This window comes from Ursus arctos, unplaced genomic scaffold (genome assembly GCF_023065955.2).
Source record: "Ursus arctos isolate Adak ecotype North America unplaced genomic scaffold, UrsArc2.0 scaffold_2, whole genome shotgun sequence".
Classification (NCBI taxonomy): Eukaryota; Metazoa; Chordata; class Mammalia; order Carnivora; family Ursidae; genus Ursus; species Ursus arctos.
Genome location: NW_026622874.1, coordinates 95,211,214 through 95,237,803, shown reverse-complemented (window position 1 = coordinate 95,237,803; position 26,590 = coordinate 95,211,214). Strand labels below are relative to the sequence as shown.

The window sequence follows — 26,590 nt, the reverse complement described above, 5'->3', positions numbered from 1 at the left end:
CCTGAGCCGAAGGCAGACACTTAACCGCTGTGCCACCCAGGTGCCCCGATTGGCTGGGCATTTTAGAAGTTTGGGTCTGTCTCTGGGTTTGGTCCAGAAGGGATTATGAGCGATTGTGGACAGAGGATGCCTGGAAGCCTCAAGTAGCTGTGGGCAAGCAGGGAGCATGGCCTTGGCTTCTGGGAAGATCAGGGAGCCCCGTAACAGAGTATGCAGGGCTGCTTACTGGGAAGCAGTCCTCTTGAATTGTCCCCAACACTGAGTTTTGAGTTCGAATACGGGGAAATTTGAGAAATGCATCCCATTATTATGGCTCAGTAATACCGGCTACAGACTGATTTTAATGGAATGACTGTTTTATGACATCAAAGTGACTGATTAATCAAGAACCGGCATTGTATTTTATAATCAGGGTTTAATTTTGAACAGGATGTGTGCCGATGCATGGATAAAAGGTAGAATTAATAATTCTATGAAAAGAACATGCTTTACTTGATTGACAGAAATTTTTTCATCTGCAGGGTCTCACTTGGTGTCTGTAGCAACCACGTGAAGCAAGTTTTATTATTTTCACAATCATTTTATATAAAGCAGTGGGGGCTCAGGGAGTTACTTCTCCAAGCAGCCCGAACCCAGGCCTTGGTAATCTCACGTTCTTTCCACTATTACCCCATGAATCAAGCAGGATACTTTTTTGTTTATTCAAATGCTCAGGGTGTGTTGCCAAGGTGCCTTTTTCCAGAAAGTCTATTTTTATAGAATGTCTTTGGTACTTGCCCATTCCAGTGGTTATTTTGAATGACTTTTTTTCTGTTAATAATACTAATGTTAATTATAGAAAATCTAGAAAAACATTTTTTAAAATCACCACTCAGATAACTCCTGTTAACGTTTTAATGTGTTTCTTTCCAGTGTCTGCCTATAAATATACTGCCTATAAATACACACAAAACACTCACACACAGAGTTAACCCTTGAACAACACAGGTTTCAAATGAGCAGGTTTACTTATACGTGGCTTTTTTACAGTCCTGTACCGTAAATATATTTTCTCTTCCTTATGATTTTTTAAACATTTTATTTATTTATTTGAGAGACAGAGTGTGTGCAAGCCGGGCGAGGGACAGAGGGAGAGGGAGAGAATCCCGAGCAGACTCCATGCTGAGTGAAGAGCCCGACTCGGGGCTCGATCCCAGGACCCTGAGATCATGACCTGAGCCGAAACCAGGAGTCCCACGCTCAACCATCTGATCCACCCAGGCACACCCCTTATGAGTCTTTAATAACACTTGCTTTCCTCTAGCTTACTTTGTTGTAAGAATACAGTGTGTAATATACATAACATACAAAATATGTGATAATTGATTATTTTATTATCGGTAAGGCTTCTGGTCAACAGCAGACCATCAGCAGTTAAGTTTTGGGGGAGTCAAAAGTTATATGCGGATTTTTGATGGTGCAGGGAGTCGGCATCCCTAACCCCCTTGTTGTTCAAGGGTCAGCTGGATTTATGATCTTTGTTTTACAGAATTGTGCTCCTACTGTAAACAGTTTTGTGTCCTGCTTTTTCACGTAGTATGATGCTGTGAAAGGTAGCATAGATTAAGTGGTGAAGGTTAGTTAGGCCCTGGAGCCAGAATGCAGTGCCATTAGCTATGCGCCCTTGTGAATGCTACTTAACCTTTTTGTACCTTAGCACAAACCTTAGCACAAAATATGGTCTCTCCTGCATACTCTCCTCTGATCGCAGGTGATCTCTGATCTTGGGGTCAGGAACTGCTATGTGTCTGAAACATATCCCCCTCTCTCCCATTGGCCAGTGAGGTCCCTGCCTTCAGCCCGTCTTCCCTGTATCCTCTGATCCCTTGCCCTTGACTTTCTGCAACATCCACTCCAACCACTCAACTCCCGGGAGGCAGCCCCCTCACCTCATGGTCTTCCTAAGACAGGCTGTGACTCTACAAGCCTATCTTCAATGGGAACTTGCTGTACTATTCCTCTTACTCTATTTTTCCCGGCTATTGTTTGTGGCAGCACATTTGGCCCCACCTTTTTTGTTTGGTTTGGTTTTGTTTCAAACTGCCATATGGGGGGAAGGCTTTTTAAAGCATGCCATGAAATCTAGAAGCCGTAAAGGACAAGTTGGTCAATTTGGCTACATACAAGTTAAAAGGATTAATCCAACAAAAGACACCCTCAGCAAAGTCAGAAGACAAGAATGGCGTCCGTGTTCAGCGAAGCCTCCAACGCTGCGCGGTGGTCCTTTTGTGGCCTCCCACCTTTCTCAACAGTGACTACGGTTGTCACTGTGGTGCCCCCTTTACTGTGGATTCACTTCCCGCGGTTGCAGGTCCCTCAGTCAACTGCAGTCAGGGAGCAGATGAGCCGCCCCCCTCCCCCGCCCCGCGTGGCATCAGAAGGGCACAATGCTTACGTCATTTCATCTCGCTTCATCCCATTACGTAGGCATCTTATCATCTCACATCATCACCAGAAGAAGGGTGACTGCTGTACAATCAGATATTTCGAGAGCGAGAGAGACCACAGTCACATAACTTTTATTACGTACAGCATACTGCTATAATTGTTCTGTTACTATTAGTCGTTGTTAATCTTACTGTGCCTAATTTATAAATTAAACTTCATCACAGGTATGTGTGTATAGGGAACGACAGTCTGTATGGGATTTGGTACTATCTGGGGTTCCAGGCAGCCACTGGCAGGGGTCTTGGAACATATTCCCTGTGAGTAAAGGGGAACCACTGTGTTTCAAACCTTCCTGTTCCTCAGAGCTCCACCTCCACCCCTCCTTACTTGCTTGTCTTCTTCCCCCAGAAAACAAAGTCATCAGGTGCAAGGGCTGGTCCCCCTGCCACTGGGCCCCTAAATATATTTGAACTCAAGCCCACCTGCCTCACTTCCTGTGGTTAAAATGGAAGGTATCGCTCCTCCTGTCTGAAGCTAACACCATGTCTGTGCTTGGATCCCATTCCATCTTGCCATAGTGGGACGGCTGCCCTATTAATTACCAAGTCAGAAAACTAGAAGCAGGGCCGCCTGGCTGGCTCAGTCGGTTAAGCACCCGACTCGATTTCGGCACAGGTCGTGAGATGGAGCCCTGCATCAGGCTCCACGCTGAGCATGGGGCCTGCTTAAGATTGTCTCTCTCTCCCTCTGCCCCTCCCCTTGCGTGTTCTCTCTCTCTCTAAAGAAAAAAAGAAAAGAAAAGAAAACTAGAAGTCAACCGCCCTGCCTCTGCTCTGCTCCTACCCCCTCCAGTCCATGTCCTGCTGGGTTTCACCCCCCTCAGGGTGCCCCCTGTGTTCTCTCTTCCTGCACACACTGCTCAGGGTCAGGGCTGATCATTCCATGCCTGGGCCACTGCGGTGCCCTCCTCCCTGGTGTCCGCCCTCACCCTGGCCATCCTTGGCACTGTCCTGCGCATAGCGGTCAGTGGTATGTCTACCACTTGGACCTGGGCGTGTCCCTGCCCCACACCCTGCACTGACCACCTGCCCCTCCATCCGGCAGTCTCAGCTGCTGTGGTTTAGGGGGTAAGAGCAGTGTGGGAGGAATCTCCTGGTCAGTGAAGGACAGTCTTGATCATGCAGGGCCCTCTCCTCTATGAACCCTGTTGTCCAGCTCTCCAGATTCACCTGCCAGCCTTCCTGCATTTGACCTTATGTCCTTGTGACACCAGCCTGCCACCTACCTACCCTACTTCTTCCAAGAATACATTTACTGCCCTGCTTCACCACACTTGCTACTTCTGAGTCTTTCAAAGCTCAGCTCAGGCGCCATTGCCCCTGTGCCGCCCGGTAAGTGATATCCCCTCTCTGGGCAGTCCTAGCATCCTGCACAACCCAAGTGGTTTGTTGAGCAGTCTGGTGGTCTGGCTGCCCCCTCCACCCCCCAGGAAGCTAGTTGGGGGTTATCTGACTCTGCAGAATGTGGAGTGCATATCACCACTTGGGCCCCAGCTTTGGGTCACAGCAGCTAATTCTGGGGCAATGGGAAAGGCCCCCTCCTTCCTTTTTTTCCCCTAAGTAGGCTCCATGCCCAGCATGAAGCCCAACACGGGGCTTGAACTCAGGACCCTGAGATCAAGACCTCAGCTGAGATCAAGAGTCGGACACACTCAGGGGTGCCTGGGTGGCTCAGTTGCTTAAGCGTCTGCCTTCGGCTCAGGTCATGAGCTCAGGGTCCTGGGATTGAGCCCCGCATCAGGCTCCCTGCTCAGTGGGGAGCCTGCTTCTCCCTCTCCCTCTCTCTCAAATAAATAAATAAAATCTTAAAAAAAAAAAAAAAAGATCCGTCTGTGGTTTACCTCCACACGGCACTGTAAGTGCTTTGAGAGCAAGGGCTGCATCTTGTTCTTCACGCGACCTGGCGCGTACCTGGCACAAGCCGAACTGAAAAGAAACTTGGCAGACCACGGACGGAGTTGGATGTTTTCTTGGTCATTGTACCAGAACAGATGGACATCAAGACAGCTTATGAAATGTCATTAGGAGAAGTGTAAATTCCTGGAGTGACAGCCAGGAGTAACGGGCATGCAGGTGTCAGTTGGACAGCCGTGGCTTCGCAGCACCTCATGTGGAAAGAGATGGGGGGGATGCTGTTTGCTGCAGAAGCCTCAGTGTGGAGTGGCCGGTGTGGTGGGGCTGCAGGACGCTGCTGGGGTCTTGGCCCTGCCGTGCTTATGTCCTGGAACCTGGCCCCATTGTCCCCATTCTCTCCTGTGTCTTCAGTAATTCCCCTTCCTGTCCTTTCAGCCTGTAGACAGGTCCTTGTGTCCCCCAGCCTTAAAACCCTCTTCCTCGGGGTGCACCCCTGTTCTTGCCTTTTATGCTATCTCTCTCTCTCTTTTTTTAAAGATTTTATTTATTTATTTATTTGAGAAAGAGAGAGAGAGAGCATGCAGGTGGTCAGGGTCAGAGGGAGAGGGAAGAGCATACTCCCCGCTGAGCAGGGAGCCCAGTGCAGGACTCGATCCCAGGACCCCAGGATCTTGACCTGAGCCAAAGGCAGACACCTAACCAACTGAGCCACCCAGGCACCCTTCCTCTTACGCTCTTGAAAGAAGAGTTGATACTCACCGCCTCCCCCTCCTTGCCATCTACTCCTCATCTTGCAAAAACCCTTTTCCCACCTTCCCTTCTGGGACACCACTCTGTTTCCGTTCTTCCTTCCTCTCCCGGGTTAACTGAGCCTTACTGAAAAGATGGAGACCCTCCAGCACAAGCCTCTTCTGCATTGCTGGTTTTCTCCGACTTCGTTGGATACACCCCTTTCTCTCCCCCCATCCCCGCTCCCCTGGCTGTGGCTCACCTCACCCGTGTTCCCTTGAGCCTCATGACCCTGCCCCTCCTCAGAGACCTCGCACAAACATTCCTGTCTCTCCTGCTAGGAGCACGTGTCAATCTTCCCTATCCTTAAACACCACACTGCCTTCTGGAGATGTTTCCATCCTCTTAGGAACTCCCTATGACTTCGCCACCAGCCTCTTCCAAAGAGAGGGCCACCTCCCTGCCTCCCCCTTGCCTCCTGTCACCTGTCACTCCGTGTCACACAGTCTGACTCAGGCCTGAGTTACCCTGCTGCAGCTGCTCCCCACAGGGCACCAGACACCCAGCTGAGCCTTTCCTGCCTTCCCTGCCTCTCTCCCATCCTCGGGCGCCTCCCGGCAGAATCTGGCCAACTCCTCCTCCTTGTAGGGGGTCCAGAGTCCCCATCTTCCCGCAATGAATTCTGTGCTTTCTTGGGTCCCTGCAGTGGCTGCTCCACCCCTTCTAGACTGAGGCTTTCCCCAGGCTCTGCCCTTGGTCTTCTCTCTTCACCATTATCTATAATAACCAAGGAGGTGGGGAGAAGATGCTGAGAAGACTTTGAAGATGGGGGAGTTCTTTGTGTTGGCTTTTGTTGTTGTTGTTTCGGTAAATGGCACGAGGGATTCCTCAGGGCACAACAGAAAAGGTTGGAAGGAAATCAACAAACCACATGTAGGTTTTGCTTTTCCTGGACTTGACGCAAACATTCTCTGTCTTCGTGGTCTTCTGCTTATCATCTCGACCTGTCGTGTTCTCTCCTTGCTCTTGACCTCTGTAATGCTTCTCTTACCTATTAAATATAGCACTGCAGTCATTTTGCCAGTACTGTAGCTTATGTACTTCTGCAGTCCACTCAGGCTGTCTTGAGATCAGGCCTTGGCTTCTTTTACATCCCTGGGAGCAAATAACAGAGATTCTTGCTTATAGTGGGTACCAGTACGAACTTCCCCAGGAATGTCAGCTAATGGGATGAGCATGACTTTTAGATCATTCTGATGTTGGCCTTGCCCTTGATCCTTGCTAGTTGCATGACCTTGGGCACATGGCTTACCTCTTTTTTCTTAATGTCCTGCATCGATTTTATTTATTTTTTAATTAAAAAATTTTTTTCTTACTAAGTTTTTAATTTTAATTCCAGTGTAGTTAACATACAGTGTTTTTTCATTTGTTTGTTTTTGTTTTGTTTTTTAGAGAGAGAGAGCTCACGTGTGCACAAGTTGGGGGCGGGCAGAGGGAGAGGGAGAAAGAGAATCTTAAGCAGGCTCCATGCCCAGAGTGGAGCCCAATGCAGGGCTCGATCCGACAACCCTGAGATCATGACCTGAGCTGAAATCAAGAGTCGGTTGCTTAACTGTCTGAGCCACCCAGGTGCCCCAACACAGTGTTATATTAATTTCAAATGTACAATATAGTGATTCAACAATTCTATACTTTATTCAGTGCTCATCCTGATAAGTGTACTATTTAATCCCCTTCACCTACTTCACCCATCCCCCACCACCTCCCCTCTGGTAACCATCAGTGTGTTCTCTATAGTTAAGAGTCTGCTTCTTGGTCTCTGTCTTTCTCCTTTTCTCCTTTGCTCATTTGTTTTGTTTCTTAAAGGCCACATGAGTGAAATCATATTTGTATTTGTCTTTCTCTGACTGACTTATTTCACTTAGCATTATACTCTCCAGCTCTATCCATGTCATTGCAAATGGCAAGATTTCATTCCTTTTTATGGTTGAATACTATTCCATTTATTAGTCTTCCTTAGCTGTTCATCTCTCGATAGACACTTGGGCTGCTTCCATAATTTGGCTATTGTAAATAATGCTGCTATAAACATGGTGCGTGTATCCTTTTGAATTAGTGCTTTTGTATTTTAGGGGGTAGATACCCAGTAGTGCGATTACTGGATCATATGGTAGCTCTATTTTTAAGTTTTTGAGGAACCGCCATACTGTCTTCCACAGCGGCTGCACCAGTTTGCATTCCCACCAACAGTGCAGGAGGGTTCCTTTTTCTCCACATCCTCGCCAATACCTGTCATTTCTTGTGTTGTTAATTGTAGACATTCTAACAGGTGTGAGATGATATCTCACTGTGGTTTTGCTTTGCTACTCTCTGATGGTGAGTGATGATGTTGAGCATCTTTTCATGCATCTGTTGGCCATCTGTATGTCTTCTTTGGAGAAATGTCTGTTCATGTCTTCTGCCCATTTTTTAATAGGATGACTTGTTTTTTGGGTGTTGACATCACTTATGTTTTTAAAACTTTTTTTCTTATTGATGTGTAGTTGACATATAATGTCACATTAGTTTCAGATGTACAGGATAGTGATTGGACAGTTCTGTGCGTTACTCTGTGCTCACCACAAATGCAGTCACCATCTGTTAGCATCCATTATGACAGTGTTATTGACTATATTCCCTATGCTGTACTTTTTATCTCCATGACTTATTTATTTTATAACTGGAAGTTTGTACCTCTTAATCCCCTTTGCTTATTTCTCCCATCCCTCTATCCACCTCCCCTCGGGCAACCCCCAGTTTGTTCTCTATTCAAGCGTCTGGTTTTGCTCATTTGTTTGTTTTGTTTTGTTTTGTTTTTTAGACGCTACATATAAGTGCAATCATATGGTATTTGTCTTTCTCTGTTTGACTTACTTCACTTAGCATTATACCTTCTAGGTCCATCCATGTTGTTGCAAATGGCAAGATTTCATTCTTTTTTTTTTTTTTATGGCTGAGTAACATTGCTTACCTTTCTAATCACAGTAATTTTGAGGATAAAATATGATAATAGATGCTCAAAAGATGTGGGTCCCCTCCCTTTCTCAGATGGGAAGGAGCTGGAAGAAGTGGAGTGGGGTGGGCATCAGCAGGTGAGGACACTAGGACACCCAGTGAGACCAAAGCCAAGCATTTTGCAGGCTCAGGATCTGGGGGGGAAGCCATTTGCAAGACTGCCATAGTTTGTCATAACACAGGATCCTCCATGAATGATGTACAGTTTCAGCCCTGGGACTGGCCAGAGTCAGGAGGAGCTAGAATGTCCTACAGCAGCCTGTGAGGATATGTGGGTAATGCTTGATGTGCCCCCACCTGTAAACAACTAGCCAGTCACTAGAATATTCCTGCCCTTGGTATGGCCCCCTTTGACCTTCACACTGGTCTGCCTTAGCTTACTTTCCTGCTCCTTTTTATAGGGTTTCTCCCTGCCTCCTGCCCCCCCTTGGCCCCCTCTCCATGCATGAATATCAGTACCCCAACCCCACTGTTCTGTTTCTGACTTTTCCTCCCTCAGAGTTAGCTGCTGGGGTGGGACATTCTAGGCCCTCATCCCAAGGCTGGCAGCTCTTCAGATGGCATCACACAAAGTCGTCCTGGAGCTGGGCAGGCTGGTCCACAGCAGAAGTCTTTGAAAAGGAAGCCAGTGAGCAAATCCATTTGAAGTTGTCAAGGGGGGGTGGGGTTCCTTCGTTTGTTCTCTCTTTCTCTCTCTCTCTCTCTCTCTCTCTCTCTTTTTTTATTCTTTTCAAGTAGGCTTCATGCCCGCACAGCATGGAGCCCAACATGGGGCTTGAACTCATGAACCTGAGATCGAGACCTGAACTGAAATCATGATTTGAACATTTAACCAACTGAGCCACCCAGGCACCTCAGGATTTTATTTTTAAGTAATCTCTACACCCAGCATGGGGCTTGAACTCATGACCCTGAGATCAAGAGTGGGATGCTCCCCAACTGAGCCAGCCAGGCACCACCTTCCTTTCCTTTCCTTTCCTTTCCTTTCCTTTCCTTTCCTTTCCTTTCCTTTCCTTTCCTTCCCCTTTTCTTTTTTTTCTTTTTTCTTTTCCTTCCTTCCTTCCTTCCTTCCTTCCTTCCTTCCTTCCTTCCTTTCTCTGTTAACATTTTTAGATCAACATTGTTCTTTTTAACAACTGCATAGTATTCCTTACAATTCAAATACCCTAGTTTGTTTCCTTTCTGCTGCTGTGGGACCATTTGTGTTGGCTTTGCTTTCTCCTTAGGAATGATGTTTCCAGGAATGCCCTTGAACGTGGCTCATGGGAGCATTTCTCCAGGAGAGATGCCCAGTGGCTAAAGGATATGTGTATTTACGGATACTCGAAATTGTATTGGATCCTGCCAGATGGTCCAGTTCAAAGACTAGACCGCCACAGGGAAAATATTTTCCTTTATGGTGCCATCATTTTATATCTTGCAGGAGAAGGACTTCTCATCGCTAGTTAGAAACAAATTTTTCTGTATTTTTTTTTTCTAAGCTTGTCATTTTGCTTTTTTACTGTGGGCTCCCCCCACCCCCGCCCCTGCCTGGGTGAGACCTTTTTGCATTGTGTCAATACCACCTGAATAGTCCGCATGTTTTCAGACTTGCTGTTCTATTTCACTGACCTGTATGTATGTCTACTCCTGTGCTCCTGCTATCGTGTTTTCCGTGTTTGTGCTTTAAAAAAAAAACTGTGGTAAAATAGATATAAATAAACTCTGCTATTCAAGCCATTTTGAAGCGTGCAATTCAGGGGCATTGATCACACCTACAGTGTCGTGCAGGAATCACTGCTGTTTCCACAAGTTTCCATCAGCCCAAGCAGAAACTCTGTACCCATTACTCAGTGGCTCCTTCTCACCCTCTACGCCCCGCCCCCTGGTAACATATGTAGTCTACTTTCCGTCCTTGTGAATTTCCATATTCTAGATATTTCGTGTAAGTGGACCCATGCAACTGTGTCCTTTTGTGCCTGGCTTACTTCACTTAGCATAGTGTTTTCAGGATTCATCAACACTGAATCACGTATCAGAACGTCATTTCCTGGGAGCGCCTGGGTGGCGCAGTGGGTTAAGCATCTGCCTTCGGCTTGGGTCATGATCTCGGGGTCCTGGAATCAAGCCCCATGTCTGGCTCCCTGCTCAGCGGAGAGTCTGCTTCTCCCTCTCACTCTGCTGCTCCCCCCTGCTCGTGCTCTCTCTCCCCTCTCTCTCTCAAATAAATAAGTAAATAAATAATCTTAAAAAAAAAAAAGAACGCCATTTCCTTGTATAGCTGAATAATAGTCTGTCGTACGTACCATGTTTGCTTATCCACTCGTCCGTTGATGGATACTTGGGGTGGTTCCAGCTTTTGGCCGTTGCGAATAATGCTGCTGTGAACATTGGGACACAAGTACCTGTCCGAGTCCCTGTTTTCAATCCTCTTGTGTAGAAAACGAGGGGTAGAACTCGGGCTCCTAGGGCGATTTATGTTTAGCTTTTTTTTTTTTTAAAGATTTTATTTATTTATTTGACAGAGAGAGACACAGCCAGCAAGAGAGGGAACATAAGCAGGGGAAGTGGGAGAGGAAGAAGCAGGCTCCCAGTGGAGCAGGGAGCCCGATGCGGGGCTTGATCCCAGAGCCCTGGGATCATGCCCTGGGCTGGAAGGCAGACGCTTAACGACTGAGCTACCCGGACGCCCCTATGGTTAACTTTTTGTGAGGCCACTAAACTCTTTTCCTCAGTGGCCCCAGAGGAGATATTCCATCTCCTTCACTGCTGTTAGAGCAGCCCCCAAGACCTGCTCTTACCCCAGTTTTGCATTCACCGTCCCCCCCCCCCCGCATGTTGTCCGCTTCCTGGAGCTCAGCAGAACCTGCCACATGGGGAAGGTTGGCCTGGTTGGGTGGGTCGATGGTCAGATGAACAGTAGACTTGAAGATCGAGCTTTTCCCCAACTGGGTAACAGGACAGCGAGAAGCAGTGTGTTGCTATGGAAAGAGCCTGCAGCCATATTTGGTGAACGGCCCTGGCAAGAAACACGAGCTCTGTTTCTTAGATGAGCCCTTAGTTTCTCTCTGTCCCATTCAGCTCATCTGCAAAAGGCAATCACACTCCTATTCAGTGTTGACTGACACATGAAACACGGATGTGAAAGCCCTTTGGTTGAGCCAAAGGCACCCACCCGCATTAGAGATTACAGTCCCCTGGGAGCCCCAGGACTCAGATTAACGCCAGGCACGCGGGTGAAATGATTTCTTACACGCAGGCACGCCTCCGTTCAGCTGCTAGTACTTGAGTGTCTGCCCCGTGTCCAGCACTGTTCCGGAGGCGGGATTCCGCTGCGAACAACAGACAAAAAAGCCGTGGCCTCATCAATCATCGTGGTCCAAGAACGAGTCCCAAGAGCCCTAACTCCCCATTGTTTTTGGCACCTACTCTAGACTTTTAAAAAATGCAGCAAGAAATGCTGGTGGAGACCTTGTATTTGAAGACAGTGTCTCCAGCTTTGAGGAGAAAAATGGATTTTAAAGTGAAGAACAAAGAATGGGCCGGGTACTTGGCAAGTCAAACAGCTTGGAACTCCATGAGGGGAGCCGTTTTGGGGGTTTCTGTGTGAAGGGAGGAGACAGAAGATTCTAGATCTATCCGCCCCATACACTGGTGCCCCTGCCCCCAGGAAAAATGAGAGGGCCATGGCCTCCATGCCTCTTCTTGTAGGAGCTCACAGCAAGGGAGACTGTCACCAGGCTCTGTGCAACATCTGATCTAACTGGGAACGGTGCCGGGTGACACCTTTGCCCCACTTGGCCCCCACTGGGAAACAGAAGCCTACTTGTCCAGTGTGGTCACTGGGCCCTGCTCCCCAGGACCTCCAAGGTGGCCCTAGAAGTCACGGTCACTGAGCACACATCCCGTGCCCTGAATATCAGTCATCTCACTTAATCCTGTCCACAACCCTTGGTCATCTCCGGAAGACAGGCTCAGAGAGGGTAAGGTCCTCATCTAGTTTGCACAGCTATGCATGGTCAAGCCAGAATCCTTGCTTTTACCAGGATGCTAGTGGAACCAGGCAAGAGACTCTAAAATAAAACCTGTTTTACCCATAAGGATAGGTTTATTATTTATTAATAAACTTAGCCATAAAGGGAACTTTTTGCAGCCCAGAAAATTCCATGGGCATTCATAGCTTACTAAATATTGCCTCATGTTATTTTTCATTTGATCCTTAATAACAGTCTCTCATGAGAGGGATGTTTTTCGTACCCATTTTATGGAGAGAGAAACAGAGGCTCAGAGAGTGAGATGCCTCAGGTTGCACTATGAGTGTGTGTTGCCGGGGGGGGGGGGCTCGATGGTTGTGGGCAACAGCTTTATTAAGTGTTTCATTGCCAATAGGATTCTCAGAACAGAGGTGACCCCAGCCCAGGGGAGGGGCAGGAATTCCCCAGCTTCATGAGGTCACAGCTGGTTTTTCCTAAACCTTTATTACTCAAATCATGGATTCTAGCAAATACAAATGACACGTATATTATTTTACATGAAATAAGCTTTGCCTCCATACTGTCGCTGTTTATTAAAAGGGTGGTGGTCACCTCTAGTATTTAGCAATGGCAGAATTTTCCCCATGCATATGCTTCAAGAGCCTCATTTGAAGTTTAGAAGAGCTACTGGCCCTGAGCTGGGCTTGGAATGAGACCAGGTTCCTGCCCTCAAAGGGTTAGCCGGCCCAAGTAATCTGACCAGAGCTAGAGACGTGCATGAAATGCTGGGGGGAGCCTAACCCTTCATAGATGTGGTGGTAAGTGTGTATGTGTGCCTCTGCTAGGGAGAGAGAAACCGAAAGGGACAGAGGCAGCCATGTAGCAGGAGGAGCCAGCTTATGCAAAGGCCCTGTGGCAGGAGTGATGTGGGATGAGGCTGGAGTGGGTGGCAGGCCCTTGAGATCTGCCCCCCTGCCTTGAAAGCTGTGGGCGGGAAGCTGAGTCTTTGAGGGGGTGACCTGCCTGTGTTCCTGAATGATCCCTGAGGTGGCTGGTGGGGAGTGTGGAGGAGAGGAGACAGCTGCCCTTGGCATCTCACCACCTAAGACTGAGATACCATGACAGAAGTGGACCCTGGTCCTAGAGTCCCTGTCGGGCCTGCTGGGGGCTCAGCCTAGGAGGACTTCAGAGGAGAAGGAACAGCCCTGAAGGAGGCAAACAGGTGGGAAAGAGTGTGCTTCACACCACTGTGACTGGGGCCAAGTGCACAAGGGTGACAGGCAGTGAGGGCTGTGGGAATTCTGACTCCTATCCTGGTGCCCCACCGCCCACCCAGGTCCTGCTGAGTCTTCTTGTAACACCTTTGTCTGTCACTTCCTGCAGGAACGTGTCCCCAGCCTCCTACCACTTCCCCTACCTGCCCTGGCCCCTCCTTGGTGTTCCCTGGACACCTGCACCATCTTCTCATGTAGGTAACCCCTACATTATCTTGAAATGATGTGGGCTTCCCGTTACATCAGTCCTTAAGCCCGCCAAGAGTGCTTATTGCCCTGTTTGCAGAGGGAGAACCTAAGTCACAGCATCCACATCTAAGCAGAGGCAGTGCCCCTTGGACAGCCGTCCTTGGGAGGCATCAGGCTGTGAATCCAAGTTCCTCTGCCTCTTCCCTACCTCAGGCCTTCTGTGGCTTTTATATCCATGCTCTATCTACCCCCAGATGATTTTTTTTTTCCAGAGAGAGAATGACAGCGCGAGTGGGAAGGGGCAGAGGGAGAGGGAGAGAGAATCTTAAGCAGGCTCCTCCCAGGCCTTCGGAATCCTGGGTGTCCTTGAAGACCCTCCCATGCTCCCTCCCACCTGCTCACAGGTGCCCCCAGCCCTGTCCTCCTATGTGAGCAGCTGCCTCCTGCCACATGGTTTTTGTACAGAGCCCATGTCCTGGCTCTTACAGAGAAATGTGTGGGATGAATAAGCATCTAAAAATAACTCAGGATCAATTTGGGGGGTGGGGGTGGAGGGCTGTGTTTTCCTTTCTCTTCCCTCTTCTCCCTCCCTCTGCCCCCAAGGCCCATAAATTGCTGCTGGTTGACAGCTGAGCCAGGCTGCTTCCTGTAAGGCTGTAATAACATGGAATTAGCCTGGCTGCCACCCCCTCCAGCACGAAAGTGCCGGCCCATGGTCACTACGCGCATCTCTGGGTTGCTACCTCCTGCCCTGGTCTATGCCTCTGGGACAGGTCTTTGCTTATTAGATAACTGGGCAGAGACAGATTCCTGGACTTGTCCTTCCGGGGAGGGGCAAGTGAGAGAGGCTGACAGCTTCTGGGCTGGCCGGTTTGAGGGTGCCCAAAATTGCTGCCTCCAGGCGGAGCCGGGCAGGCAGGGGCAGAGCGCTCTGGCAGCCCCGGCCCCCTGAGTGGAGGTTTCCAGGCTGTGTGCTGACTCAGGGACTTGGCTGAGTGGCTCCCATCTGTCTCGGTGTCTTTAGTGGGCTCCCTCACCCCCGCTGGCCACCCACAGCCTGCCTGGAGACGCTTTAAAAATCTAGCAGATCTTCGCTGCCCGGGAACCCACCAGCTAAAAGCGGCATCCTAAGACCGGGCCATTTTTCTTGGAGAGTCTATTTTGCAGGATGGATGTCAGTTCCGGGCTGTGTGCTAGGCGTCTCTGCATTGCTCAGCCATGCCTGGAGTCCCTCTTTGCCCCGTGATGTCAAATGTGCAGAGAGAGCCCACAGACACTGCGTTTAATGGTGTGGGGGGTGTGGCAGCGCAAAGAGGGAAAAGAAATCCATCCGGGGCAAGGGGTTCAGAGGTTCTCGCTTACACTGAGCCTTTGGCCAAGGAATGGAAAATTCCAGGTGAAAGCTCGGAAATTCCCAGTGTAGAAGTGCTAGGGGAAGTGCCCCGCTTCCTCCTCTCCCGTAGCCTGTGGCTTCCGCCTGGAGTGGGATGGAGGTGCCTGAGCCCTAGCCGCTGCCCTGCAGTCGTTCCCAGTCTTGACTGCACATCAGTGTCTCCTGGGGGAAGCTTTCAAATGCTGATGCCCAGGCTGTTGGCAGGCCAGTTACCTCCCACATCCCTGGGGCTAGGAACATTCAGAAAGTGCTTTTCATGACTTCATTAAGCAGCAGCTCTTATAAATATTGAAAGGATCGGTTTGAAAATTGTACTTAAGGTCCAAAAGGAATTAAAAACAAAAGTTCTGCTCAGCCCACCACCGGCAAAATGGCCCATCCTCTGCGAGCCCCACTGCCTTCACCTGAGCCTGCCCTGAGCTGGGTTCTTAACCTTGAGAACCAGCCAGCCTCCCAAAGGGCCCTCCTCGCTGTCTGGACTCACACACAGGTGACTTCCAAATCGGTGCCTCTGGGCCCCAGCTGCTCACGCTGCAGTGTGTTCTTCGCCCTCCCTCCGCACATGGCCAATCAGCAGTGCAGACTGACAACCACAGGTGTCCCCCACCGCCCTAGAAAACAGGGTCCTTGTCCTGATTCCTCCTGATTCCTCTTAACAGCAGCTGTTCCCCCTGGTGTCCAGGGTCAGATCTTCCTCTGCCCCTCCGTCATCCCTACATCCCTCTTCTCTCTGCTGTCCCCTTCCTGAAGCCATGGCCACCATCTTGGCTTCTATCTGCCCTGCTCCCTGCTGTGGCCCCTGACCACCTGCAGCTTCCAGCCTGGCTCCTCTCCGGCTGGGCATGAGAAAATCCGCAGGGACTGTAGGAGCCATCACCCTGCCCGGCCTCTGCCGCTGGACTCCCCTGGACCCGCGCCGGGTCCTCACCCAGAGCTCGCTTAGTCCTGCTTTACCTCCTGAGTCCATGCTTGGCTCTAAGTACACGGTGGCTGTCTGCCTTTCTGCTGCCTGCACGTGAGCCTGTGTTCTAGCTGGAACTCCCTCTCCCTCCCCCCGTATCTGCTCAGGGAGATGGCTCCACTTCAGCTGGATCAGGAACACAGTTGCCTTAGTCCCCTAGCCACACTTGGTCACATTGCCACCTGCTGTCCTGTCTTCCTGCATGTGCCGTGCCTGATGATCCCCAGCCTCGAGGCTCCCTTCATGGCTCCGTCTACACACCGCTCTCCTGGGACACCCCCCTGGCCTGGGGGAAGTGCCTGTCGCCCAGGCAGCAGGGACCTATAGCAGCTTGGCACTGCTCGGCCCATCTCGTCCCCCTGAATTGTTTGAGAACTCTGGGCACCCTTCTGGTTTTGTCAGTTTGGAACTGCTGTCTGCCCACTGGCTCGCCCTTGACGTGTACCCATTCCTCTGGATAGAAGCACCTTTCTGGCATGGCTGAGGCCGTGTAGCAGCTGGAGCACTAAAGGGAGCCACTGGTAGGCAGGACTAGAAAGAAAATTCTAGATTTTGAGGTCTAGATAATAAAACCGGGACTAAGTGGGTGATAAAACAGGGAGTAAGCCACGTGGGTTCATGCACATTTTGTGTCAGAGTGAGAGGGGGCACCCTGGACCTCTGGCTCTTCCTCCTAGGAGAACCCTGGCCCCTTACCTGCCTGCCCAGGAGGGTGCATTTTCAGGCACCTTCTATGGTGGGTGGCACTCCCAAGCTCCTGAGTGTGTCCCTTGGTCCTGGAGGGGGTTTGATGATTGCAGAGCACGTGACCTCTCCCAGCACTAAGTGACAATTCATGCCTCATCTCATTACTCATTTATGCTGCAGGTCCCCAGGGGCAGTTCTGACATCCCCAGCTGGTGCCCAGAGAGTGCCCTGGGGGAGACACATCCCAGCCTATGGAGGGGCTCCTATGACCTTACTCCTAGAAGGCTGATGGACTGTCCTGACGGACAGTGGACTGTGAATGGAGTTTTTGCCATGTTCAAGTTTGCCCTGGGAAGATGGGCCGTAGATACGGAGGGTGGGGGGAGTGAAGAGTCAGCAGTAGACGACCTGTAGCAGTCACATCCATGGGACTTGGGAAGTCACCAGCCTCTTTGTAGCCCAGCATCCATGTCAGGGAGGACTAAAGAGTATCTGGTCTCATGCCAGGCACACTGCAGGTGAGTTCCCTGGTCCTGCGTCCCCTGTGATGGGCAGAGCACTACACAGATGTTTCTGAGGTTTAATGCAGGCTCAACAACACACTCACTGAGATCATACTTCAGTAACGAAGTCTTTATTGAGTGGCTGCTCAGAGGCCAGGCCCTTACAGGATACTTGGTGGAATTGTGCCTACTGAGAGCTCCTAATGGGGATTTATGGAGCTTTCCACCCATGCTCCCGTTTGGACCACCTTGTGAAAATCAACACAAGGGGTTCCTGGAAAATGCATGTTGCCCACTGATCGCAAAGAGTGAGGATTCTGTATAAAATTAGAGGTCTGTTCCAAGTGGTCAAGACTTAGCGGTGGTTCCACGTGAAAGCTTTGGGCAGGAAAATGTTTAAATGGAAGCTGAACCTGTTTGTAACCTTCAGCATCCCTGGAGGAGGTGGGGATTTGAGTCTCTGTATGGCAGTTCACTCTCTTTTCCAGCACTTTATTAACCCACGGGTCCCCAGCTGTATTCTCTCCTGGTCTTTGACTTCGCCTCATCCCCCTGTGGCTCTGGGATTTTCCCCAGTCATGCCCTCAAATTTCAGGCATTGCTCCCTGCCTAAGTTGCAGTCATGTCCCTTCTACCTGGAGCCTTACAGTCCAAATATTTTGAACTATGGTTTCAGAAATTGGTATATCTGGGACAATGCCAGGTGTCTCTAATATAGAGGTCTGTTCTGTGTGTTGATGAAAACCGTCCAGGGGAGATGTTGAAACGACTTTAAGGAGTCATTTCTGAGAGCCCCCCCCCTCCCCCGGCATAGACCCACAGCGGAGACACCTGGAACACAGCAGCACACAGGTGCAGGGTGGGGGATGGGGATTAGGGACCAAGAGGCCACAGGCAGGCCCTGCATTTGAATGACAGGTGCCCAGTGCCCAGGTTTGGGAATTTATGCAAGTCACTTCGGGGAAGGCAGGGGAATTCAGAGTACTCACAACTGATTCACAAAGCTTTAGAATGAAGAAAAGCCTGAAAATAAATATATATACTGATAATTACATAGTTTAAACTGCCTGCCAACCCGGGTAAGGGCAGGTATCCCATGGGCAGGGCAGTGCCAGGTGTCAGGGATGCCCAGGGGAGGGGCTACCTTTGGAATATGCTGCCCGCCTTCAACCCTGGCTCCCCTGCCTATTACCTGTGGGACCCTGGGGAAGTCACCTGACCTCTCTGGGCCTCCTTCTCTTATCTGTAAAATAAGGACAATAATAGTAACGCTTAGTATCCAGGGTTATTTGGGGACTAAAGAAATAGTACTTACAAAGTACTGGTCGTCAGGCCTGGTACGTTAAGAACTCAGTAATGTTCTCAGCTGTTATTTTTATTCACGGCATGACACACAGCACCACCACCCGCCCCGCACCCCCAGCGCCCACCTGCCCACTTGCCACGTGATCGCTCTACCTTCGGATATGCAGATACACTCCAGGCCCAGGAACACTTGTGTTTCTTGAGGGTTTTTCTCTTTTTTGAGTTTTAAGTGTGGTCAGATCCCCCCAGAGAGAGGCAGTGGAAGGTTATCCCAACTGGAATCAGAGCAACACAGTGAAAAGGCCACATTCTGCCCAAGGAGAGCCGGGTGGGAGTGCTGGCCATGGAGCCACCAGGTTGGAAGGCCGGCTGGGTCACCTGATCTGACCAAGGCTCATTTGCTGCAGCTCCCCACGGGAAGAGTAGGCGTCACTCAGCAGCAGCTGAGACTCGTGTCCTCGTGTCCTCTCCTGTTCAGCTGGGGGAGCTCAGTGGCTATAGATACAGAGGGTGTAAACCTATTCATTTTTCTCCCTGTAAACCTATTTATTTACTGTCATTTTAATCAGGATAACTACTGATACCTTTGGCTTTTTATCCTTTTTTTCTTTTGACTTAAGCATTAAAAAAATAATCATCTAGAACTTTTTAGGAGCTAGCCACCAAGTTAGAGGAAATGACTGTTTGGGGATGAGCTGGGGCCGGCCTCCCACTGCCCGGTGGGCCTTCTATGCATCAGTTTGCTTAATCTCACACCAACCCTGAAAGATTTCTATAAGCCCTATGTTTCAGGTAAGAAAACTAACAGAGAGGTTAAGGAAATTGCCCATAGCCAGAAAATAATGGAGCCAGAATTCAGCCTGAGACTGTCTGTCTCCAGAGCCTACACTTCCTTCCGTAATATCCACTGTTCTGCAAATAATAGTATTTCAGGACATACCCCTTATAAAATACCGTAGGCAAAGCTAACGAACCCTTGGACCCTCCCTCCCCATCTCATGCCTTCCTCGGGTATCAGTGGCACACTCTTTCTTCTGCAAGACCTCACCTGCAAAACAGGTGTTGGCGTAATATCTGCTCTATCTGCCTTACCTGATGGTCTTAAGGATCCAACGAGAGAATGGACAAAAAGGCATTCTCTGAACCTCACAGCCCTCTGCAGATGCTTATTGTTAGTGGTAGCACAGTAACATACATTCTGTAAGGCTCTTTTGGAGGGAAGATTGTTTGGATGAAACCTCATTCCTGGGAAAGAACGTACTCTGTGAGGTCCAGCCCTGGGCTTGGCAGCCTGGCCCATCAGTGTGGTACAGATTTGTAGGGCTAGGCTGCAGAACCACAGTTTTCCTGTAGGTGTCACCCTCTACCAGGACTCATCCACTGCACCTTTCCATGGGCCTCCTGGGGCCATTCCCTAATTTTTAGTCGTTAAAGGTGAAGCAGTGATGTGGGTATGAAATTCTGGCTGAGAGGCAGGGCAGGATGTGCCCAAGGGAGTTCACAGGTGAGCAGGGAGAGCCCAGAGCACAGACCATCCCCTCCCAAGATGATTCAGGCTATACACGGGGGCTGTCCGTTGTAGGAAGGGACTCCAGTGACCAGCTATGTCTGGATGGGTCAGGGATGGCTTCACAGAGAAGGTGACACCTGAGATGGGTCCTGAAGGATGAGAAAGAATCTTCTAAGCTGAGAAAGTGGGAAGGGCATTCCAGGAGCATCCTGAGCACGTGTGAGCAATTTGATGGGCCAGGACCTCATTGATGGGGTGGGGGGAAGATGGGACAATATGAACCAGAATGGAGATGGGGCCAGGTGAGTAGGCCAAATGACCCTTAATGCCAAATGACCTATGGAGAGGTTTGGATTGTTGGTGTTTTTGTTGTTGTTGTTTTTCCCCATTTGGGGTGGGTCAGTGAGGAGCTGTGATTAGATGTGTGGAAGATTAATTAGATGGAAAGAGACCGGAGGCAGGGAGGCCAGTCAGGAGGCTGTTGTTGAAAGTCTTGGCCAGCATAGGAGCAGTCAGAATGGGAAGGGAAGACAAAGATTGGAAGCTATTTGCAAGAAAGAACTACATGGATGTGGAATCTGATTAGATAGGGTAGGAGGAGAAGGTTGTTGTCAATGGAAGAATAAGGCTGCCTTCAAAGTTTCTAGCTTACACAACTAAGTGGAGGCAGAACCATACAGGAGACAGAAAATGTGAAAACAGTGGGAGAAGAAGAATATATCTTTAGACTCCTTGAGTGTGAGATGCCTGGGAGACTGAGACCCCACCCCCAGCGCGGCCCCCAGGGTAGAGATGCTGAGTAGGCAGCTGGCTGCAGTGGCCTGGGAGCTGGTGAAGAAAGGACAGAGTAGCAGCGGAGGGCCACAGCATTCTTACTTCTGAACCTGCTATTTCTCTTTCTGTCCAGTTTACTCAAAAGAGGCTCCCCCAGCCTGAGCCAGTGGCCCATAGCCTCACTGAATGCCTTGTGCCACAACCACTCTGCAAGGGGGATCCCCAGGCAGGCCCTTCCTTCTCCCTTCTTCTCCAAGTCTGAACCTGTCTGCCCAAGAGGAGTGGTAGGAAAGGCAGGCACCCAAAGGTGTTTGTGTGCTGGGTGGGCCTGGCAGGGTGGTGGGTTAGCCAAGGTAGAGAAGCTCAACTTGTTTAAAGACAGTGTTTGCTCCTACCCTCTGTGTGTGTGTGTGTGTGTGTGTGTGTGCATTCATGCATATACATGCTTGCGTGTGGGTACTTATTTATTTTCCAGCCCCCTGCTCCCCCACTGGAGCAGGAGAGCCCACCTGCTTCCTGGCTGGCCTCTGCTGTCACATGAGCCGCTCCCCAGTGAGAAAGTCCACAGAGAGGGTAGCCCCAAGGCAGCCATGACACCAGCCCTCAGTGACCTTTGGGCAGCATATTAGTTTCCTGTGTTTGCTGTAACAAACGATCATAAACTCGGTGGCTAAAACAACAGAAACTTATTTTCTCCCAGGCCTGGAGACCAGAAGTCTGATACTAGTGTTCCTTGGCCAAAATCAAAGTGTTGACAGGGCCATACTCCTTCTAGAGGCCCTAGGGGAAAATCTGTTCCTTGCCTGTGCAAGCTTCAGGCGGCAGCCAGCATTTCTTAGCTTGTGGCCATATCACTCCGACCTCTAGTACGCCGTCTTACCCCTTCTGTGTGTCAAATATCCCTGATGTTAGACGGATACACATGATTGCATCTGGGGTCCACCCAGATAATCCAGGATCATCTTTCTATCTCAGAATCCTAGACTTAATCATATGTGTGTAGTCTTTGCCGCATATGGTAGTATTTATAGGTTCTAGGGATTAGGACCTTTTATCTTTGGGGGCCATCATTCAGCCTACTACAGATAGTTGGAGAAATTTCTTTCATTTGATCCTACTGCCTGTATGCAGTACGAAGCAGGTGTCGTGTCTCCATTTTATTTTTTTTAAAGATTTTATTTATTGTCAGAGAGAGAGCATGTGCGCACAAGCAGGGGGAGTGGTGGCAGAGGAAGAAGCAGGCTCCCCGCTCAGCAAGGAGCCCGATGTAGGACTTGATCCCAGGACCCTGGGGTCATGACTTGACGCAAAGGCAGATGCTTACTGACTGAGCTACCCAGGCCATCCGGGGATTCCCATTTTAATGAGAAAATGGGCTTTGCTGGCTAGGGTGCCAAGATCTACAGACCTTGATCTGTTGATCAACCCCAGGCCTAACAGTTCACAATATTTTTTAAGCATAGGAAATCTTATTAGTTGTTTTTTTTTTTTTTAAGAAAGTAAATCTTGGTACATTTAATCAGGCAGCAAATAACCCCAAACTCATTTCTGCACTGGGTGACTCCTGCTGATTCACCTGGCCCTTATTTACCTTGGGGGTCAGTGTTGGCCGATGAGGATGTGATGGCAAGCTTCCTTCCTGCCTCCTGGGGACATGAGTCAATAGAAGGGACTGTGGGAGCCCATCACACGGGAGCAGACCAGGGCTGCCTCCTGAGTTCCCCAGCTGGGGCACAGTGCTACAAGAGCTGGGATTGCCAGGAGCAGCACTGGGGCAGGGCAGGACAGACTCAGGGTTAGACAGACAGAGAGACCCGGGCCCAGAGATCCCTTAGCTGAAGCTGAGGGCCCCTTAACTGAGCTCCAGAGCCAGGAAATGAAAATAACCACCACATTGAAAGCCCCATACATTCCTGTCCTTCTATTTTTATGTCTTTTATATCATGCTGTTCTCACATCCCCCTAGGAGGCAGGCAGAGAAACATTCCCTATTTCATAGACTGAGAACTCGGATTTGAAGGGGAGGGGGCCCTCCTAGTCAGACCAGCAGGCCCTGGGGCCAGGATGGGGGACTTACTAGGCTAGCACCACCTTCCTGGCCCCTTGTTGTGGGGTGGGAGGACCAGGGTTGTGGATGGGTCCCATCACCTGTTCGCTGGAAAGGGTTTTAGAAGCGGGTGCTCCGTGGTACCCTGGGAAGCTCTTTTTGGCTTGGGTTGCACTTTCCTTATTAAGGATTCTCCTTCCCCATGGTCCCTGCCAGGTGTGTGACCTGGGGCAAATCACTCCCCTGCTCTGGGCCTCAGTTTCCTCACCTGAGTATAGCAGGGTTGGTGTTGGTGGCCTCAGGTCCCAGCTGACTTGGCTTGTGCCCCAAACCTCCCCGCTCATCAGAGGATTTGAGGCAGCTCGCATTGAAACCATGGGCTTGGGTGTCCAGGCTTTCTCTGGAGACTGTGCCCCAAAAGAACATTTCCCCGGAGCCCCCTTCTGCCACCAGCTGTGTCTCCTGCAGAGAGGAGTGTCCGCCTCCCATTTCTCTAAGGGCAGACGAGGCATTGAGTAAGGAGTGCAAGGTTCGGGGATTCTGGCTGGAGAGAAAGCTCTGCGCTCAGGGCAGACAGCATTGAGGAGCCAATTTCCCTCGCTCCCGGAAGGGCTGGCTCTGGCTCACTTGTGCGGGGCACAGAGCCTTCCGGGGATACCTGTTCCACTTCCTTCTATGCGCCCATCTGTTTGCAGACCCCAGACTCATCTGGGCGTCCCCTCCGGATTAGCCGCAGGAGGCAAACAACTGGCTCTGAATTCCGCCTTTGTGCAGGGAAGCCAAGTGGGGAGGGGCCGAGCGGACCCCCTGCCCCCACTGGAATGTCGGCTCGCTGCGCCCCCATCTAGCTCCTTTCAGCTGCCTCCCCCGCTCACTTCCTGAGTCCCACCGATCCCACCACCAAAACGCGCACACGCGCGCGCGCGCACAACAAACCACACTCGCACTCAAACACACACTTCCTGGCGGGCCCGGCGCCTCGCTCCCAGCTCTGCGATCCCGGCCGCCGGGGCTCCGGGAGAAGCGACCTTTTGTTATTCAAATCACACCCTCGCCGCGCGCCCGGGCCGCAGACTCCCGCGGCCCCGGGGATCCGTCCGCTGCCCGCACAGCCCTCCCCCGGGCCCCCGTGGCCTGCGCCCCCTACCGCGGCGCCTCCAGCTGATCGCGGGACTCCCGGGCCCCCAGGGTGCTTGGCCGCGCGGTCAGCCCGCGGAGCCGCGCCTCCCCCGCCCCCGGTGCGCGCTGCGGCTCCGCGCTCGGCCCCCTCCCCCTCCTCGCCTCCCCTCCCCCTTCCCTTCCTTTCTCCGGTCCAGCCTCGGTCCTGCCGCCGCCGCCGCCGCCTTCCCCGGTCCGCGGGGGCCCTGCCGGCCGCCCTCCCCGCAGCATGGCACCACCGGGGCGGAATTAGCCGGGAGCAGCATTTGGGGGAAGCGGGATCTCAAGGGGTGGGGGGGTGCCCTGCAGCCTCGGTCATGGATGTGAGCAAGATGGTAAGTGAAGAGCGGGGGCTCTGCCCTGGAGTCTCCCCTGGTCTCCGTCCTCCCCCCACCCCTTCCCTCTCTCCCTCCCAGTCGGCTTGATCCATTGAAAGTTTCTGGATTGTTGATCCTGCTCGTTGGCCCCAACTCCAGGCGTGCTGGAGGAGGGAGCCCGGCCAGGATTGTGGAGGCGGCTGGCCGACAGGGATGGGGCTCCGGGTTTCCCGCCGCGCTGCCACCAGCGCTGCCCGGGAGAGCTCACTAGACCCCAGGCAGAGGGCTGCTGAGCTCTGCTCTCAAACTGGGAAAGCAGCCTGGTAGAGGGAGGGCCGGGCTGCGGGAAGGGGGCTTGTCCTATCCACTCTAGGGCCCCGTGCTTGCATACCTAATTAAGATTTGGGGGAAGATTTTTGGACTGAGCCAGCGGGGTTGGGGGGGGAGCACAGGTGGGTGACCTGGAAGGGCAGTGAGGAGGAGCTAGGACTTTAACCATCTTAGACGGTGAGGGGGCAGGAATGGAATCCTTGGCATAGATGGGGGACATTCTAGATTTACCACTTGTAAACCCCAGCTGCTTTGGCCTGAGGACCAGCAAACACCTTTGCCTCTTAAGCATTGGACTCCCTGGGGGAGCTGATCCCTCAGGCAGGCACCCCAGCACCCCCAGGAACACAGTAGGAGCTGAATACATTGCTCATTGATTGATTGGGGTACAGCCCTCAGAGGGGGTAACAAGGTGTGGTTTGGGGGTCCCTGAGCACTTGGGGCAGGTTTTCCCAGAGGTCCCAAGTGGCTCCCCCTCTGAATGGCGATTTAAGGGTGTCTGTGACATCACTTGGTAGTCAGGTAGGCTGACCCTGGCTTTAGACCAGAGTGCCCCCCACCCCCCACAACCCCCAGACTTACAACATTTGAGGGCCTGTGTGTCAGGCTGGAGAGGTATCTTGTGATGGTCTGTGCCAGGTTGGGGTGTGTCTTTGTGTCTGGGGGAAAAAAGAGGTCTGGGTCTGCCTATTCCTTAGGGAAGAGAAGGTACTGGAATTTCAGTTCATCCTGTACAGAATTAGGCTAGTTTCCCCCAGAGAGTGCATTTTGAAGTTACTATCTCTATGGAGAAGGCAGGTGAGTTCCGGTCCTGCCAGGCCTTTGGCATTCTGTCTTGGGTAGGGGACAGTGGGATGGGGAGCAGAGGATAGGTGAGAGTCGTCCTTTCCATGGCAGGAAACCAGTCTCATTCTGAGTGCTGCCCTGGAGCTGGGAGCTGGATGCGGGATCTCGCCAGCTCCCATCTTCATATGAGGACACATACCCATCCATGGTTGGGCAGTGCTGAGAGGCTGGACCACCATTCCCTATGTGCGTATACCACGAAAGCCTACTTTCTTTGGGCGATTATTAGAACTACCTTTCATAAAAAAAATCCTAGTTGCGGCTGTGAGGGTGGGGAGGTGGAAAATTGAGTAGCAGCCAAGTTCTTTTCTAGATGTCTTAGCAGGACCAGAGTCACCTGTCTTGCATCGTGGGCTTGAAGCTCTAATTCAGTGGCCTCCAAACCACATCACCCCCAGCTTCCTTCTGGCCCTGAGCTAAGATTCCTTCCAAAGACTGGCTTATGAGGACCAGCTTACAGAGTTAAGGGACCTGTGTCTTCAGAGGTTTGGGTCCCCTCTAACTCTACCACCTCTCTCCATCCATCTGCTCATTAACTCAATAGCGTTTATTTAATACCTGTCATGCCTATGGCAAGTGCTGTGTGAGGGACACAGAAACATAACCTATGGCCTCCCTGCTCCTCAGGGCCCTTAGCATCTGGGTGGAAGAGTCCAGAGAGAGGCAGGCCAATGCAACAGTTAGCTATCAAGGCAGGCCCAGACCAGAAGGCCCACAGCTCCAAGGGTCACAGGTGTCTGAGGAGCTGGGTGGAGGACGAAGTCTGAGGCTGACTCTTCAAGGCTGGGTGGGGTTGGCTCTGCTGAGAGCAGTGAGGGGCATGGCCTGTTGGAAGAGGTATTGGAAGAGGAATGGGGAAGGCCATCTGGTAAGACTGGGGACCTTTGTCTGGGGCAGGTTTAGATCAGAAAATGTTGAGATCTTTGGTTGGGGCCAGATCAGAAAGGCCTTGAATGCCAGCCAGGGTGTTCTGACCTTGGGCTATAGGCACTGGGTGACCTCTGGAGAACCTGGGGCACTGGAGAAGCACATGTATTGCCTCTTTCCTCTTTTAGCTTGGGGTCCCAACAGAAGTGATATTAGGTTCTCTTTTATCACCGAGCACTCAAATGTCCAGTCCAGAAACAATTGTCCTCAGCTCTCTGTAAAGAGCACAGATCCTGGACTGTGCAGAAGAATCTGACCCACCCCTGGGGACTTGGCACCTGCTTCCCATTCCT

The 26,590-nt window shown here is 51.1% G+C and overlaps 1 protein-coding gene across 2 annotated transcripts in view; it reads left to right on the top strand.

Annotated features, from left to right (window-relative positions):
* Positions 1 to 26,590, top strand: part of HIP1 (huntingtin interacting protein 1) — a 147,041-nt gene that overhangs the window by 42,890 nt on the left and 77,561 nt on the right. The window contains exon 1 of one of the 2 annotated variants that reach the window (XM_026516025.4): positions 24,040 to 24,212. The exons of the other annotated variant lie outside the window; for it this stretch is intronic. Within the exon in view, the coding sequence (XP_026371810.2) occupies positions 24,195 to 24,212 (18 nt within the window). The 5' untranslated portion in view covers positions 24,040 to 24,194. Of the gene's footprint in view, positions 1 to 24,039; positions 24,213 to 26,590 lie in introns of those variants that run through there. 2 annotated transcript variants of the gene reach the window in all.